General features: G+C 45.0%; 2 protein-coding genes across 4 annotated transcripts in view; one reads left to right on the forward strand and one right to left on the reverse strand.

Moving 5' to 3' along the window:
- Positions 1–9,074, forward strand: part of ippk (inositol 1,3,4,5,6-pentakisphosphate 2-kinase) — an 11,991-nt gene extending 2,917 nt beyond the window's left edge. The window contains exons 2-14 of one of the 3 annotated variants that reach the window (XM_069711323.1): positions 158–217; positions 2,366–2,461; positions 3,476–3,542; positions 3,756–3,874; positions 4,288–4,377; positions 4,757–4,815; positions 5,562–5,634; positions 5,840–5,992; positions 6,617–6,785; positions 7,567–7,702; positions 7,780–7,876; positions 8,028–8,119; positions 8,695–9,074. In XM_069711323.1, the coding sequence (XP_069567424.1) occupies positions 158–217; positions 2,366–2,461; positions 3,476–3,542; positions 3,756–3,874; positions 4,288–4,377; positions 4,757–4,815; positions 5,562–5,634; positions 5,840–5,992; positions 6,617–6,785; positions 7,567–7,702; positions 7,780–7,876; positions 8,028–8,119; positions 8,695–8,923 (1,440 nt within the window). In that variant the 3' untranslated portion in view covers positions 8,924–9,074. The remainder of the gene's footprint in view (positions 1–157; positions 218–2,365; positions 2,462–3,475; positions 3,543–3,755; positions 3,875–4,287; positions 4,378–4,756; positions 4,816–5,561; positions 5,635–5,839; positions 5,993–6,616; positions 6,786–7,566; positions 7,703–7,779; positions 7,877–8,027; positions 8,120–8,694) is intronic. The other 2 variants (XM_069711324.1, XM_069711327.1) reach the window with 2 other exon arrangements.
- A 3,375-nt stretch (positions 9,075–12,449) lies between these two features.
- The window catches only part of cenpp (centromere protein P), a 79,867-nt gene continuing 76,193 nt past the window's right edge, over positions 12,450–16,123 (reverse strand). Inside the window, exons 7-9 of the mRNA XM_069711328.1 lie at positions 14,270–14,349; positions 14,077–14,168; positions 12,450–12,987 (exon numbers count right to left, since the gene is read on the reverse strand). Of these exons, the coding sequence (XP_069567429.1) occupies positions 12,857–12,987; positions 14,077–14,168; positions 14,270–14,349 (303 nt within the window). The 3' untranslated portion in view covers positions 12,450–12,856. The remainder of the gene's footprint in view (positions 12,988–14,076; positions 14,169–14,269; positions 14,350–16,123) is intronic.

Raw genomic sequence — 16,123 nt, forward strand, 5'->3', positions numbered from 1 at the left:
TTTTTGCAGGATGGACTCGCTCGTTCCTGTTGCATTGTGGGAGAAGCGCATCAGTATTTCGGACCCGTTTCCCGGCTCGGTGGTTGTGAATTTGGGTTTTTAACGAGGCTCCGCCGACGCTCACCGATCTGTCTTCTTCTTCTTCTTGTTCTCGCAGCTCTCCAGAGTTTTACGTCTGCTCAAGTATCCGGCCGAGGACTCTGAAAACCCACCGCAGGTAAATATGAGAAATCAATACTCCAGTGGGGGAAAACAAATGAATAAATAAACACAGAGCACATCACATTATTGGGAACGTGTATTGATTACGTTGTAGACGGAGCACAAACTAAAGCAGAATTTAACCCTCAGAGTCGGGTCAGATTCTTACTGAAGAATAGTTTTCCACCAAGACCGTCTGTCCTTCCATGATAAGTTTGAGGGAGGACGATCGATCAGGTCAGAAGCTCTGATTCCCCGAAGTCACATGCTTTACTTTCAGTTTGGACTTCGAAGCCGACAGATCATGTCTGCGTGGTTCGGTATTCTTCGTCTTTCGTTGTTGTCGTCTTTATAAAGTATCAAAGTGTTTCTGCCTTTCTATTTTTTATTTTTTATAACTGGGGACGCAGCTGTCTTGTTTGAGCAAAACTTCCATCAGAATCATCCCTGAATCAGCTTCTGTTCAGTGTGAGCGTCCACGTCATAATCAGCCAGCTGAGAACAGAAGTTTCATGTTTTGGCCTTGAAGAAAAGGTAGTTTAAATTAATTCAATATACACATTATCAAAATGTTTCGGCTTCTGTCTGCTGGACCGGAGCTGCGCTGAATAAACGGTAGATTTAAAAGCTTTCATGAGAATAACAAACAAAGCTGAACATTAATGTTAATTAATGTAAATATGACTGACAGGCCCAGTTTAACGTCCTGTCAAATCATCAGAGCGACTGACTCCCGTACAGATGTTTATTTATCCACAAGTCTTTGGCGCTTCATTTTGTAAGAGTAAATGGGCTTGCCAAATCAAATAAGAGACTTTGCTTAAAACAACAGTCTCAGGGTTGCACAGGATGTTCCCACGATGCACCAGGAGGCACACACAAGTGATGCTGTTAAACTGGTATGTTCTCAATGTCTGTCGAGGTCTGACAGATTCGTGACTGATAGGAAAAGACTCGGCATATGTTGCACAAGCAGCAGGTGAAGTTTAAGCTGTTGGTTTAACATCCTGGTCAGATTAAAGGCTCTGGGACGCTCCCTGATGGTTTGGCCCCGCCCACCTCCCAAATTCAAATGAGCCGCTGCTCGTCGGAGTCTCTCGCTCTGAAACTGACTGTCAGGACTTTTCATACCAGAACTAACATAATACAACATCTGAATGTGAGTTAGTACGCAGCAGGACAACCGCCTGAAATTTATAATTCATCTATAATTCTCACATTCAAAGAAGAAGGAAAAAAAACAAAACAAAAAAAACTGTATATATATATATATATATATATATATATATATTTTTTTTTCCTCTTTTAAGTCCTTTAAAGGTTTTATGTAATTCTGAGCTGGAAGAGAAATCAGGGGCTCCTTTTTACAAACCAGCTAACCTTGGGCACGTAGCGCTGGATAATAGTTGCCGTGGTAACTGCTCCGACTGCTCAAGCCAGCAGGTTTTCTTCCGGCTTACGGATGGAAACGTATAATAGAGCGACGTCGTCGCCAGTCAGCTGCAGGGAAAAGTAAAGACAACAGAAGTGCACGTGGTCACGTGGACGTTAAAAAAATCCTCCAGAATCCAGTCCAGTTTCACAAAGTTTGAAAACACGGGATTGTTCAGTTATTATAAACTTCATCTCTTTCGTGTGCATGAGCTCAAGGCTGGCTGAAAAACAGAAAGTGATGCAGTCTGATAATCTGAATAAATGTCAGTAATAATTCACCGCATTATTCAGTCTGTCGCGTCCCGATTATTTGTCTGTCCATTTTTAAATGTCCCACTTTCCGTCCCTGTATCTGACGGGCGCATCTCGTTAGTTTCTTCCTCTTCATCCCGTCCACAAAGCCCCGAGTGTTCGGCTGTTTGTCCTGCAGGGGGAAACATCTGTCGGCGAACAACAACAGATCTGTTTGAATCCCTGAAAAGACACGCGGCCGCGTGTGATGGCCGAGAGTCGGACGGTGATCGGCTCCGGATACTGAGACGACTTTGTGAATCTTTAATGCCTCTGCGAGGTCACGGAGGACGACTAACCTCTCCGTCGAACATCTGACACACAATCTCAGAAACAGGATATAACTCGTGTGTTTACCTGGCTGCTCGTCTTTCTGTGTGTGTGTGTGTGTGTGTGTGTGTGTGTGTGTGTGTGTGTGTGTGTGTGTGTGTGTGTCCAGACGGCGGAGCAGGCCTTCAGGCAGATCCAGAACATCGTTGACTTCAGCTCCAACGTCATGAGCAGCCTGCTGGGGGAGAAGTTCATCCACAGCGGGGTGAAGACACTTTTTTTTTTTTTTGCATCTTATATTTGATCCCTTTTATCTTTGTCAAAATCTGATGTTACCCACAATGCAACATGGCCGCAGAGGGGTTTGTCGCGCTACTTATCAGCCTCGAGCGGAGACGAGGAGCAGCTACAGAAGTCTGGCACGGCTCACTCCTCTTAACTCCGACACCGGCGCCGAGTCCGGTAACATCACTTCAGGATGTTTATCAGACTTCGCACGACTTCCTTCGGCAGCCACAAACATTGAAGGAATTTTTTTCCTGTAAGCCAAAACAACAACAAAAAAAAGTGATAAACAAAAACACGCAGCTCCCCGAGTAAAAATGTCAAATCTATTAAAAATATAATAGGAGTCGGGTCTGGTGAACAACTTTTACACATTTCTAAAAAAAAAGGCAGTTTCATGCATGATGTGTGTCACAGCAGGAAAACAAAGGTGTCATTGATTAACATTAGACATGAATGCATTCCTTTTAGGTGAGACTGAGGCTGGTTATCATTCAACAATGACCCGACTTCAACACCGGTTCCCAAACAAAACTTCTGTTGATACCAGTTTTATATTTCAGGGAAATTTCATTTTAAATTCGGATGTAAAACGTTGTGGAAACACGAAGGTTCAGTGTTGAAGTCTGGAGGCTTTCAGCGCATGAACATCATTCTCGGGTCAGATGGTGTCTAATTTTAGACTAAACAGCTGAATTGATCTCTTTTGATGAATTGAGGGCACCGTCAAAAATCCCCAACAGTTCCTGACACGCGGCCTGATGTATGTCGACGTGTGACACCGACCATCTTTAAATCAGTATTTGGTGCCACCGTGATGAATGTGATAGTTAAATATCTCTGTGTGAAGCAGGATGTGTTTTTTTTTGGTGTTTATTGAAGGCACGGTGACAGCACTCCCATAATGCACCTGTGATGACAAAACAAATAGAAGCAGCTGAGCAGAGATGCAAACTGAAGGGACTTTTTTTTTCCTTTTTTTTTTTCTTCACAGGAAGTGGTAAAACTGCCTTTAGAGTTTGTGCGACAGCTGTCAATCAAAGTTCAGCATCAAAGACCAGGTGAGACTCAAGTGTTGTTCAATGTGACATTAATATGAAGCTACAGCCTGCAGTTAGCTTAGCACAACACATGGAAACGGGGGGGGGAGGGGGGGGACTGTTGGCCTGATTCTGACTGAAGGTGACAACAGCAACATGTGATCATCTCTATGGATATTCAACTCAAATACTGTGTGTGTGTGTGTGTGTGTGTGTGTGTGTGTTGTGCGTCAGCATGGCGCTGTGACAAGGTGATGGACATCTACAGCGGCTGTGCTCTCTGTCTGCCCAACCTGACATCTCCAGCCCTCCACCAGCCGACACACACTCCCCCTCTCTGCATCGAGATCAAGGTACACACACACACACACACACACACACACACACACACACACACACACACACACACACACACACTTCTCTTTTTAAGCCTAAAATGATCTGTTCTCCCCCTATTTTCAGATGTAGGAGAAGTTCTGCTGACTTTGTTTCAGGGGCTGGAAAAATATTTATTACTTATTAAGATAAAAGAGCAAAAAAGTTGATTTAATTGGTCTCCTTCATAAATACCATACTAAAGCCATACTTTCTGAAATCTTTGCTCGGGACTCACATAACAGTCACGCACACAAACTAACCTAAAACAACAGATCACATGAGTGTGTTAGTGTGTGTGTACATATGTATGTGTGTGTGTATATATATATATGTGTGTGTGTGTGTGTGTGTGTTACTCAGCAGTTTTGTGTGTGTGCTCTGTCTTCAGCCTAAATGTGGCTTCCTGCCGTCCACCAAACACGTCAGCAAAGACATCAAGACCAAAGTGTGCCGGTTCTGCATGCACCAACACTACAAGGTAACAAACGACAGAGCAAGCAGAGCGTCTCAGCTCATCCTTTTCTTTACTGCAAGTGTGCTGCAGTGGTGCAAAGGTAGGCCCGTGGACCAAAACTAGGCCCCATAAAGAGATCTGAAGTTTCCACTTTTATGTCGGTAACAATATACTGTCCAATCAACGCTTGTGTGAGTCCCAATAAATATGGCATCCAAAATCAATCATTTGCAAGTCAAACACAAATAGATGGAAGTCCAACAGCCACATTAGAGAGAAGTATATACTGTCGTACTGCCTGCTGTTTGGATCATAGCCTTAAGTAAATAGTCAGTACAGAAGAAGAAGAAGAACAACAAACGTTGAGTTGCTTCCGTCTCTCGTGCGTTTGTCTTTTCTGCAGGTGGCCAACGGGAAGTGGAAGAGACGCAGTCTGTATTGTCCTCTGGACCTGTTCTCAGGGTGAGACCACCGCATCCGGTCATGCGATCAGTTGGGTTTCACAGACACATGATTATGATGAACACCGCTGCATGTATAAGTACACGTTGGGTGTTATGGTGTGTAAATCACAGATGATGAGCCTGAATGTTTCTGGAGGTGTTTTTAGATTCTGTTGTGTCCTGAAGAAGCCGGTCAAAGTAAAACTGCAGGTTGTTGAACGAATGAATTAATGAATGAATGAATGAAACACGAGAAACTTCTTTCCGTGTAATCAAGCACAACGACACGCCGGCCTCCGCGTTAGAGGACATCGGTGTTTACAGCTTTCAGATCCGTGTTAACACGCTTGACGACATGTAACCTGATAGAAAGCAGAAGCATCAAACTTAATGTCGCTTGTGTTACTTGTGTCTCTGCAGGCGTCGTGTTACATAACACACACACACACACACACACACACACACACACACACACACACACACACACACACACACACACACACACACACACACACACACACACACATTATATTCACATGTAATCAATAATTCACTGGTTTCCAGAAGGTTTCTGTCTTTTTTAAAATGTCTGTGCCGAATCTGTCACGACGACGTTGCTTCGAGTTTTCTAGCCCTCTTGAATCCCGTCAAAGAGCTGAAGACGTTTCGTTTCTGCTCCGAGCGCTGCCGATAATGAAGCTGCCGATAATGAAGCTGCCGATAATGAAGCTGCCGAACGCCGTGTTTCTCTGGTTTCTCTCTCAGGAACAGACAGAGGATGCACTTCGCCATCAGACACCTGATAGAAGAACCTCAGAACAACTTCAAAATATTCAAGGTGAGACGCAGCCAGACACGTCCTGTCTCGGTTATCAGAGTCGAAGATCATTAGAAATATTTGGAATAGAAAGTTCACGCTGACTTTATAATTGGATCGCTGCCAGTTGGAAGATGACACCCGATTACGACCATGTGGCCGTAGTAAGACCTCTGTGTGTGTGTGTGTGTGTGTGTGTGTGTGTGTGTGTGTGTGTGTGTTTCAGGGCGGTCAGTGTATCTACAGCAGTAAGGAGGGAAGTGACGACTCGCTGGACATGAACTCTCTGCTGCATCACCTCAGACCGTACTTCCTGTACGGAAACAACCGGATCAACAGTCACATGACCGGCAAAACTGTCCTGAACGACTTCATCCAGGTACGAACACAAGACACAACACGAGCTGAAACTCCTGCAGCGCGACGGTCTCGGCGCTGCGTTGGTGTGAGAGCGGTTGTCGCTCGACCTCCCTCAAATGCTATAAATAGGATGGACAGAATAATAGGAACACCTGCGAGGCCTCTAAAAGTGACCACGACTATTTATAAAGAAGGACTAAAGGGTCGGTCTACTCGGGACAGCGGACCAGTCGTGGCCTGCGGAGGTGAGGAAAGAGTTGGAAAGTTCACTTTTGTTTTTGTTGCTGCGCGTCTCTCCCTCGTCTCCGTGACGACGGCCTTTTCGCTCCCACCTTACACTCCAAGCGCAGTCGTCGGGAACAACCAGAAACGACGTGATTGAACAAGAGCGGCTCTGAAACTGCTCGATTTTGAGCTAAAAGCAAAAAACCTCATCAACTTCTGCTCAGTTACAGTTTTTCTCGGTAAACTGCTGAGGAAGTTCAAAAAAAGACGTGCGAAGAGAAATGTCGCAATGTCTGAAGCGCGATTATTATTTTTTCAGACGCTCTGGTGCATCTTTTGTCTGCGTACAGAGAGTTTTCAGCAGGAAGCGCACTAACCAGGTTTCCTCGAACCTCTCTCTCTCTCTCTCCCCCTGCAGGTCCTGGTGAACGCCCTGATGAGCGGCGGCGGCGGAGGCGACGGAGGGGAGGTGACGGACAGACCGGGAGAAGGGCGGAGCTTCTGTGAAGCCAGTCTGTTCAACAAGGAGAGGATTCGTCACGGTCAGAAAGTCTTCCTGTCTACTTTCAGTGACTCCGCTGATCTGGGTTTGTTCACTTTAATCAGCACATGACGGCTGTAAACGTGAATCAAACACTTTATTTATCATCGTCAGCTCAGCTGCAGTGATTCATTCATGATTAATAATTCATTAATCCAGGTTCTACGTTTTGATTTTGTTGGTTTTCTTGGTTGTAAAACTGGATTTGTCCGGATTTTGGACTGTCGGTTGAACGTTTTTATGACACGAGATGACGTCATCTTGGACTCTGAAAAACAACGAATCGCTTCACTGAGAAAATAATCCGCAGAAATCGTTACACATTGACGCAGGCGTTAATTAAGTTTTTTTTTTTTTTAATGCGATCAGAACAAGAGTATTTTCATTGATCACCGTCCAATCGTTGCATGTAAACTATTAACTAAAAATCAAGTGGTTTTTTTGAGAATCAAATACAGCATCACAAACCCCAACATTGAAACTCTCCCTCGTATCGATGTGTTTTTTTTCCCCCGGTGCCATGCGGTGCGATCTGTAGCAGATCCGTGCAGCCCGTCTGTCTCCTCTCCTACAAACGTTTTCCTTGTTGCCTCGAACCTCCTCCAGAAATGTTTGCTGACTGAAAGCAGCATTTGTTCTTTCAGCACACAAACAGTTTTGCTCAGAATCTGATGATCTAAATGTGTGAAACAGAAACGGGACTCACACGTTAGTGCTTGTTTAAAAAAAAGCTGAAACAATTGATTGAATAGATTTTGAAGTCTGACCTGATGAAGCAGATCAGCTGACCTCCCTCTGATCACATGTCTCTCTCTCTGTGTGTTCAGGCTCTCAGGGTTTACCCAGCGACAGCGTTCTGTTCAGGATCCTTCAGACTCAGATGTTGGACACGTTGGACATCGAAGGACTTTATCCTCTTTACCGCCGGGTGGAGCAGCACCTGCACGACTTCCCGAAGGAGAGGTAAGACTCGGTCGAGCGGCGGCGCCGTCTGATGGGGAGGTTTCCCCGGTCTCTGACGTCACATTCCCGTCTCTCAGGACCCGTCTTCAGATAGACGGACCGTACAACGAGGCCTTCCTGGAGAAGCTGCAGAAGTGTTCGACGGAGGACTCCGTGGAGGACGCCGCCGCCAAGGTCCGATTGGTTCCCGCTTATCCCGGTTTTCCCGGTCGCACACTCGGAAACCTCAGGATCCGTGGCGGTCCAGGTGACCCGCTGGAACATTTCTCTCCGTTGTTTTAACGCATCGAAACGTTTTATTTTTTTTTAAATTTTTTTAAATCAGGTCCATCAGTACCGTGTTGCCATGACAGCCAAGGACTGCTCCATCATGGTCGCCCTCGTGCCCAGCGGCGAGGAAGAGAATGACGATGAAGGGTAAGAGGTTCGAGTCCCATCAGGGACCTGAATTCGAAAGCTTAGCATTTGCCTTTGAATCTTTCTTGGTGCGCCGCGGTTTGGATTATTATCTCTAGTTTGTCAGAGGTCTTCAGACACCTTTTTATTCTTTTCATGTTGGTAAGTAAAGCCATTGTTATTAATATTAAAGCGATCGTTCTCATTTGTTTGAGTTGGGTGGTGTGAGGTGGATCGGTGTCGGCGTGTCCAGAGTTTGGAGAAACAACCAGCTGAGCTTTAAGTTCTGCTTTAAACAGGGTCGGCAACAAAATGTAGTTTAGCCACCTAAAAATTTTTTTTTTTTTTAAATGTCTGTTTCTAAACTCTCCTTAAAGCCACCAGACTCCTTTTAATAAAAACAGCCATTTTACCTCGTCTGTTGTAAATGTGATAAAACACAACAATAACTAACCAGGAGGTGAAATGACTGTTTTTGTCAAAGGAGTCTGGTGGCTTTAATAAACAATATAAACGCTTCAGCGTAAGTACATGTAGTTCAGCTTCCTGTTCATCAGCCCTCCTCCTCTCCTCCTCCTCCTCCTCCTCTCCTCCAGTCTCTCCAGACGGCTCCGACTCCCTGCTTTCTCCTACTCGGTCTCCATCTTGGATTTGGACCCGAAGCCGTTCGACAGCATCGCCCGCCAGCTGCGTCTGGACCAGAAGATCGTCTCCTGCTACCTGAGGACGGGCGGTGCCTTGCCGAAGGGCTCTCTGCCGACGCTCCCCGGCATCTTCGCGGCCGCAGAGAGGGACGACTGCACGCTGCTCTTCCACCCCATGTGAGCGGCCCGGCGCGGACACCGATGGACGAGACGCCGCCGCCGCCGCGAGGAGACGCCACGTTGACGAGGTTTTCCCGTCACCTGTGAGCAGAGCTGTTCATCACAGACTTCACTGCAGCACTTTCTTCACGTCGGCAGGTCGCAGCTGCTGCTGCTGCGCCGCAAAAATATAATCTCCAGGAAGCCACCGCCGAGTCAGCACATGTTTAAGGGACTTCCAGATGTTTCTGTTACTGACTGGGGAGCGCGCGTGTCGTCACGGCGACCCGACATCTCGCCCCACCCGGGAGGGGGAATCCCGACACCACGGTTTGTCACGGAAGCTTTGTTTTCCCTTTTTGTTGACAAGAGTTAACCTCCTGATCGGGTGAATGCGGTAGTCACGGCAACACACTTTACCCCCCCACCCCTCCTCCCCCCCCTCCCTTCATTCTCCGTGGCAACGCTGCAGAGGAGAGAAAGCAGAGTGGAAGTGATGGCGAGAAAAGCAGGTCATTTAGTTTATGACGTGCGTACGATGTCATTTCCTGATTGTGGGCGTGGCTTGTCAGTCCAGGCCGTACGGTGTCCTCTTTGGCGTCACCACGGTAACGGGAGCATTCGTTACGTTGCCGTGCAGCCACAGAGAGGAGGTGAAGCCAACGTAGTGGAGATGTTTGTAAGACTCTCTCATACGAGGCGGCGGCGGTCGTTTTACCCACAATGCTTTGCTTTCATTTGATGTCAGCGGCCCGATGTTTGAAACGGAGTCAGGTGTCCCCCCCCCCCCCCGGTCCTCTTCGTCACAGTGAATGCGTCATAACTCGGACTGGGCCGGGATATTATCTGTAGCTGCAATTTACAGAAGTCCCTTAAACGTCTCTTGACGCCGCAATTTGCCGACAGTTCCTAAACGCCTCGCGTGGAGACTCTCCGGAGACGACTGCTGCGTTTAAAAACTCAAAAACCTTGAACGAAGGCGTTAAAATGTCACATTTACTTTGTTAAGTTAAAACGGATGTTTCCGGTAGAGAGATTTAACTCCCGCTGAACCTCCGCCAGCGACGCTGAAATGTCAAAGGTCAAGTGCGTTCATTCATTTTGTTTCGTCAGGGAAGCGAAGTCGAGTGTCATTAAAGGATCAGTTCACCCGAATAAAAAAAAAAAAAAAAAAAAAAGGACGTGAGACCGCTGCAGTTTTCAGACAGTTTATAGCAGAACTGTCGTACTGGATTATATTAATATTACTGAATATATATATATATATATATATATGTAAATTGGGTGAACTGAGCCTTTAACGGCTGGGACCTTTTTTTTTTTTTCCTTCTTTTCCCCGGACAATAAAACCTGCTTTTATTTTGAAGGAAAACACATTTTACTTTTGACCGTTGTTGTCGTCAGAACAGGATTCAGCCCATTCTGTCGCAGGTCGAAGGAGACGTTTGCGTTTTCGGTAGTTTCCCGTCGACTAACCCGGAGACGGGTTTACGTTCTCGTTCATAACCACGAATACAAAGTGCGAGTTTGCCGGTCGCGTCGACAGAAGTTATTTTACCCTCGAGCGATTTCACCCGAGCCGCCGCGGCGGAGGAGAGGACGATGTCAAAGTGAAGCAGGAGGAAGTTGGTCGAAGCCGAACGGAGACGGCGTCCCGTGTCGTCGGACGGCGTCTCCGTTCTGCCGTCGATCCGTCTGATCGGAGAGAAACAAAAACAAAAACCATCCCGATGTGACTCACCAGATTCAGGGCTGCTGGGTGACGGACAGCGCTTCTCCTCAGACAGGCCGAGCTTCACGCTGCTGCTCCGCTGGTCTTTGTGCCATAAGTGGCTTGTTGTTTGTTTGTTTGTTTATTTGTGGTGTGTTGTTTTTGTCCACGTGCCTAAATGTTCCGGTCGGACCGGAGGACGAAAGCCGCGTCGTCGAGAGGCAGAAGACCGGACGCGAAGCCGACTTCGGGACGTGAACTCTCCGTACCTCCGACTCCTGAGGACCTAAACGGAAGCTCAACAGGGTCGTCTTGATTGTTTGAAGAAAAAGCAAACAAACAAACAAACAAAACAAAAAAACGATGCGTTCAGGAGCGCCGGGAGGTTTCTGAGGACGGTGGCGTCGCCTGGAGACTCGACTCCGTCGGGTTTAGAGAAAGAAGCCAGATTGGATGTCCGCCACGACGTTCACGTGTTTCTCATTACAGATATCCGAAAACTGAATTACGATTTATTAATCGTAATCCCAGTTTCAAATATGTACAATTTAATTCAGACAAGTCCTAATTCCAGTTCAAGATATTAAATTCAGTTTTATTTCCTCACCGTCTCACCCTCAACACGAACCGTCACTGCTTCTGCTAACAGCTTTTAAAGTTATTGGAGCCGATTTAAAACTAAAAACAAAATAAATACAGAAACCTCAAAAGTTTCTTTTGACTCGATTAGAACAAAGAAATTAACCACGTGGTTACGAGCATTCAAAAATGTCGCCGATATCTGTAATAACAAATGAGACCTTCCTGTCGTCCCCCCCCCCCACCCGATGACGTCATCGTCCTCGTAGAAACCCGCGGCGCCGACCGAGGCTTCAGATAAACTGGTAACACTTGACTTCAGTTCCTGTTTCCCCGTGTTCACTCCCCGACCTCCACCAGCCAATCAGACGCCTGAAAACAATCACACTACAAGACGGCAGAAAAACAAACAAACAAAAAAAAACAAAAAACAACAACACTCCACTTCACTCCCGTCGTCGGGCGCGTTTTTCCCGGCGCCGCCGCCTCGTTTATCAGCCGATCGTACGACGGCAGCGGGGTGATGTCATCAGGAGGCTCCGTTCAATCCAAACACTTTTAACGGGACGACCTCGAACGCATCGCGTGTGGCTGGGAGACGGAGGAGAGTGGACGGCGGCGAACTGAACCCACCTCTGATCGATCTGTTGAAACGAAGACGCGTCAGGCGGCGCAGCGGAGGCTGCTGGGAGACGGAGGGGGACGGGGGACGGGGGGGGGGGGACGGGGTCCGAGTGAGACAGCAGAGGTCTGGACCACTTTCAGTGTTGCATCATTTTAACCGACTGCATTCAAAAGTAGTTTTCGTAAACGAACCAGCGAGGCGACGTCGAGCCGAGAAAGTTTGATCGATTAATGTCGTAGTTAAATTTAGTTAAAACACTTCCGGCTCCCGTCTTTCTTTCGTTCTTTCTTTTTTTTTTGTTTTTTAGCATTAGGAAATAAATTGAGAAAACGAGTAGTTTATTTGAGTTGGTTTGAATATTTTTCTCATCCAGATGAGTCGACGAGTTTTTGTGGATTCTGGAGAAACTTTGAAAACATCAGTAAACGACGCCGACGGTCAAATACAACAATTAATTCATATTGTAATTAATGAACCTCCCCGTCGTCTCGTCCAGACCCCTCTGTCCTCCCGACAGGTGAGCCGTCCTCTGATTGGCCGGTTGGCCTCCGCCCCGCCGCCTGAGCGTTGGCCCGCAGAAACATCACAGCACTGTGACACCTGTGATACCTACAGACTTCTAATAAACTGCGTGTGTGTAAATAGCTGAGAAAAAACAAACAAACAAAACTATTTGCGAATACAAAGGCGACACCGCTGTCTGGCATTTTGTATTTAAATTATTTATTTTTGTAGATTTTGAACGACGAGCTCCGCTGTCACAGCCGTCACAGTCGTGCTCTTTCTATTGGAATAAAGATTTCTAAGAGACTAAAAAAAAAAAAAAACCCTCGCTTGTCCACTTCCTGTGTCTCTACCTCGGTAACACGCACCCGAACGAACACGTTGTGAGAAGTCATGAAGCAAAAAAACAAAAACAAAAACAACTTTTAAGAGCTGCTGAAACCAAAAACCGGAGAAATCCCGCAGCCGTTTGTAAAAAGAAAGAAAAGTAAAGATGTTCCAGGAATACGTGTTTATGAAGTGTGACTGGTTGAGTTTTAAGTGTCGTGAGAAACGCTGACCGCTCTGATGACCGACTCCACGGCAGCTTCGGGTCCCAGAATCCTCAGCAGGCTCTGAAAGGCCGCAGCGGCGCCGCCTACAGTCCGGGAGGGAAACAGCTGCAGAGCTGCGGAGGCACGAGGAAGAACAGAAAAAACAACAAAATCATCATCATCATCACCTGGATCAATATTCTGTTTAATGCAAATGTGTTTATATCAGATTTTATGTTTTTTTTTTTTTAAACACTTTAACACAACAAATAAAGTTATTTCAGCAGTAATTAGAGGAAAATACGGGACGCTCCAATAATTCTAAATAATAAAAGAAATAGAAACAATTAGTTTATTATTTAATAAGTTCACTGACAGGAAATTAATCTCAACTATTTGGATATTTAATTGATTATTTTTTTTAAACCAAAATACTTCGTTTCCTTGTTCTGCGTTCAGAACAAACTCAAATGATGAAATCCTCAGCTGTAATATTGTGATCGCATTATTAGCTCGCGTTGTGTTCAGAACAATTAATTGATCAATTAAAATAACAAAAACTAGCTGATGAGTTTAATCAATACTAAAAAAAAAAAAGAGCATTAAGTCTAAACATAAAATTCCAGATAAGGAGAACAAATAAGCATCTAATTAATATTTACTTTTTTTTTAATTTCAAATGAATAAATATGTTGAGTAACAAATTATTATTCGAACTCCTCCAGGAAACAGTTTAGTCGGTAGAAGGTTACAAGAAAATGTGATTAATTTCTTTTCCAGTCTGCTCAGTTTTTTTTAAAATTATTTTCTGATAAATGTTAACAGCTGGTTTCTTTGTTTGGATCAATAATTTATGTTTTAGAGGAAAGTCTGGTCAAGTCTCCGGTTTATTTTTACACTTTTAAAAACCCTCCGGCGGAAAAGCCGGTTTGATAAAAAAAACTTTCAAAACAGGTTTTCTGTTTCTTCTTCAAACTGAAATCCTCAAATTCTTTTAAAATAAATATGAAATAAAAGGAAAAATAGATCTAATATGACCTCCTATCAGGTCTCTACTAAAACAATGTGATGCTGAGAACACAGCTCGAATAGAACTGGAATTTAAACAGGGTTTTTTTATTTTTTATTATTGATTGTTAAAACTGGAGTTTTCAGATCGAGCGCGTGTTCAGCCTGCAGCGATACTGTCGACCTCGGCGATTCCCACAGACGAACCCTCTCACCTCTTTCGGGGATCTTCGTCAGCAGGTCGATCTTTGGAGTGACGCCGCCCTCTCTGGACACCTCCACCGACCAGTGAACGAAGAAGACGCATCTGGAGATGAAAAGCAGAGACGACTTCACGGATTTCTGCTTCCTTTTTTAAAATTTTTTTTTTTTTTATTACTGCGGCTCCGTCGGGATGAGAATATTTACCCGGGAAGTTCAGGCTCATTCAAGGTCATGACCTCTGACCTGCAGCCTCCGGGGAGAGACACGACGGACGGATACTTCTCCTGCAGAGACGGGAAGAAGAGACGCGTTTAGAAATGTCCCCACGTCAGCAGGATTATTTAAGATCACTTCATGTTTAGATTTAGTACGACTTATTTTAAGACATTTACTCGAATCTGTCCCTCGGGGGACGCTCTGAAAATCTCCTTTGTCCACCTGCAGCAGGTGAAACACTGGACGACTTTTAAATCCCTTCTGATCAGAGGAGGAAACAGACTTTGAGCCACAGAGGGCAGCAAAACTCTGTTTTTCAGCCCGGTGATAAGTCTGAACCCTAAATATCAAACAGGAAGAAACACTTCGGATATTCTTCATAAAATCAAGTTTTCATAAAAACGTTGAGTGAACATGATTTATTTCTTTTAACCAATTTGTTTCTGTTATTATTATTATTATTCTTCGTTTATTTCCTGGCCTGTAATCAATAAGGTTAAAATACAGAAACGTGTCATCGCTGCTGTTTTCCATCAGGTTCAAAGTTGGCCTGAAGGCGGCGCCACAACATCTGTCCAGAATCCTGAAACCTTCTGGGCCTCGTTCAAGTAAAACACGGAGGTTCATAGGGACATTCATCTGAAACCAGGAGACCACAGGAGTGAATATTTGCAGTGTGAGGTTGATGTTGATGATTCATTTCACAGATTCAATGTTGACAAATGCTTCAGATCCAGTTCAAAGTTTCCAGTTTGTTCTTCGTCAGGAAACGGCAGCGAACTTTTTAACTTTTTTTTGTTTATCAACTGGAAATATGTTTTAATTTCAACACCCAGCCGCCCTCGGGCAGCGTTTCCCAGCATGCCTCAGTCGTTGGGGTGGATGGAGGTGGGAGGGGGGGCGGGAGCAGGTGAGGGCTGTGTGTCTGTGTTTGGTCTGTAATCAGAACCGGGCTGATAAATGTTCCTGCCGGTCCAGATCCGACCAGAACCAGAAGCAGATCTTCGTTCTGCTTCTACAGAGCAGCTCTCAGTGGGTTTTTTAATTATTATTATTTTTATTTTGTAGCATCTTATTTCGTCAAAGTGTGTTGTTTTAGATTCCAGTAGATTACACAGGTGAAAGGATGTGTCTGTAAATATATTTAAAGACTTTAAAACAGTTAAAATATGTCTTTATGGTCCACAGACATGAATGAGATCAACATCAGATTTTCTAATTGTTGTCTCATATCATTAGAAATCAATATCAGAAACTGGTTTTTATAATTCTAATAATAATAATCATCATCTATATTGAACGTTTCTGAACTTACGTTGCAAAAGTGCTTCACATAAAACAATAAAGAAAAAAACTATAAAATCAAGATTTTTAGTGACAGAGATTCTGCAGGAAGCAAAGCGACCAACCGTCTTACAAAATAATTTAATATTTAAGCATTCAATTTACTGACTTCTGTTGCGCCCGTGCAGTAACGAAGAAGCAGCTGTTTATTAATATTCAGCTCGCTGCACGTGAAGTCGGTTTGACTGAATAATTGCAGACGATCGGCTGGAACGCGACGGGACGAACTTGCGGCGTCTTGTTCCGCGGACAGTTTTTCCGTCTTCACAGCTCCGGTTCCCTGATGTTGACGTTAAAGCAACCGGATCATTTTCGGTCGTCGCACGCAGAAAACAGGAAACGCAGCAAGAGACGCGGTTTTACAAAAAACAACAACAACAACAACAAGCTTAAAATTCAAATCTGAGGTGTCATTTTAAACCCTCTTTAAAGTGTCTCGACGGATCGCATCGAGGTGAAGCTTGTTTGAGGATGTTTTTCAGGTGGTGAATGCAGCCT

Source organism: Brachyistius frenatus, unplaced genomic scaffold (assembly GCF_029030835.1).
Source record: "Brachyistius frenatus isolate BFR_SWC_R1_liver_20210118 unplaced genomic scaffold, ASM2903083v1 Contig_98, whole genome shotgun sequence".
NCBI classification, from domain to species: Eukaryota; Metazoa; Chordata; class Actinopteri; family Embiotocidae; genus Brachyistius; species Brachyistius frenatus.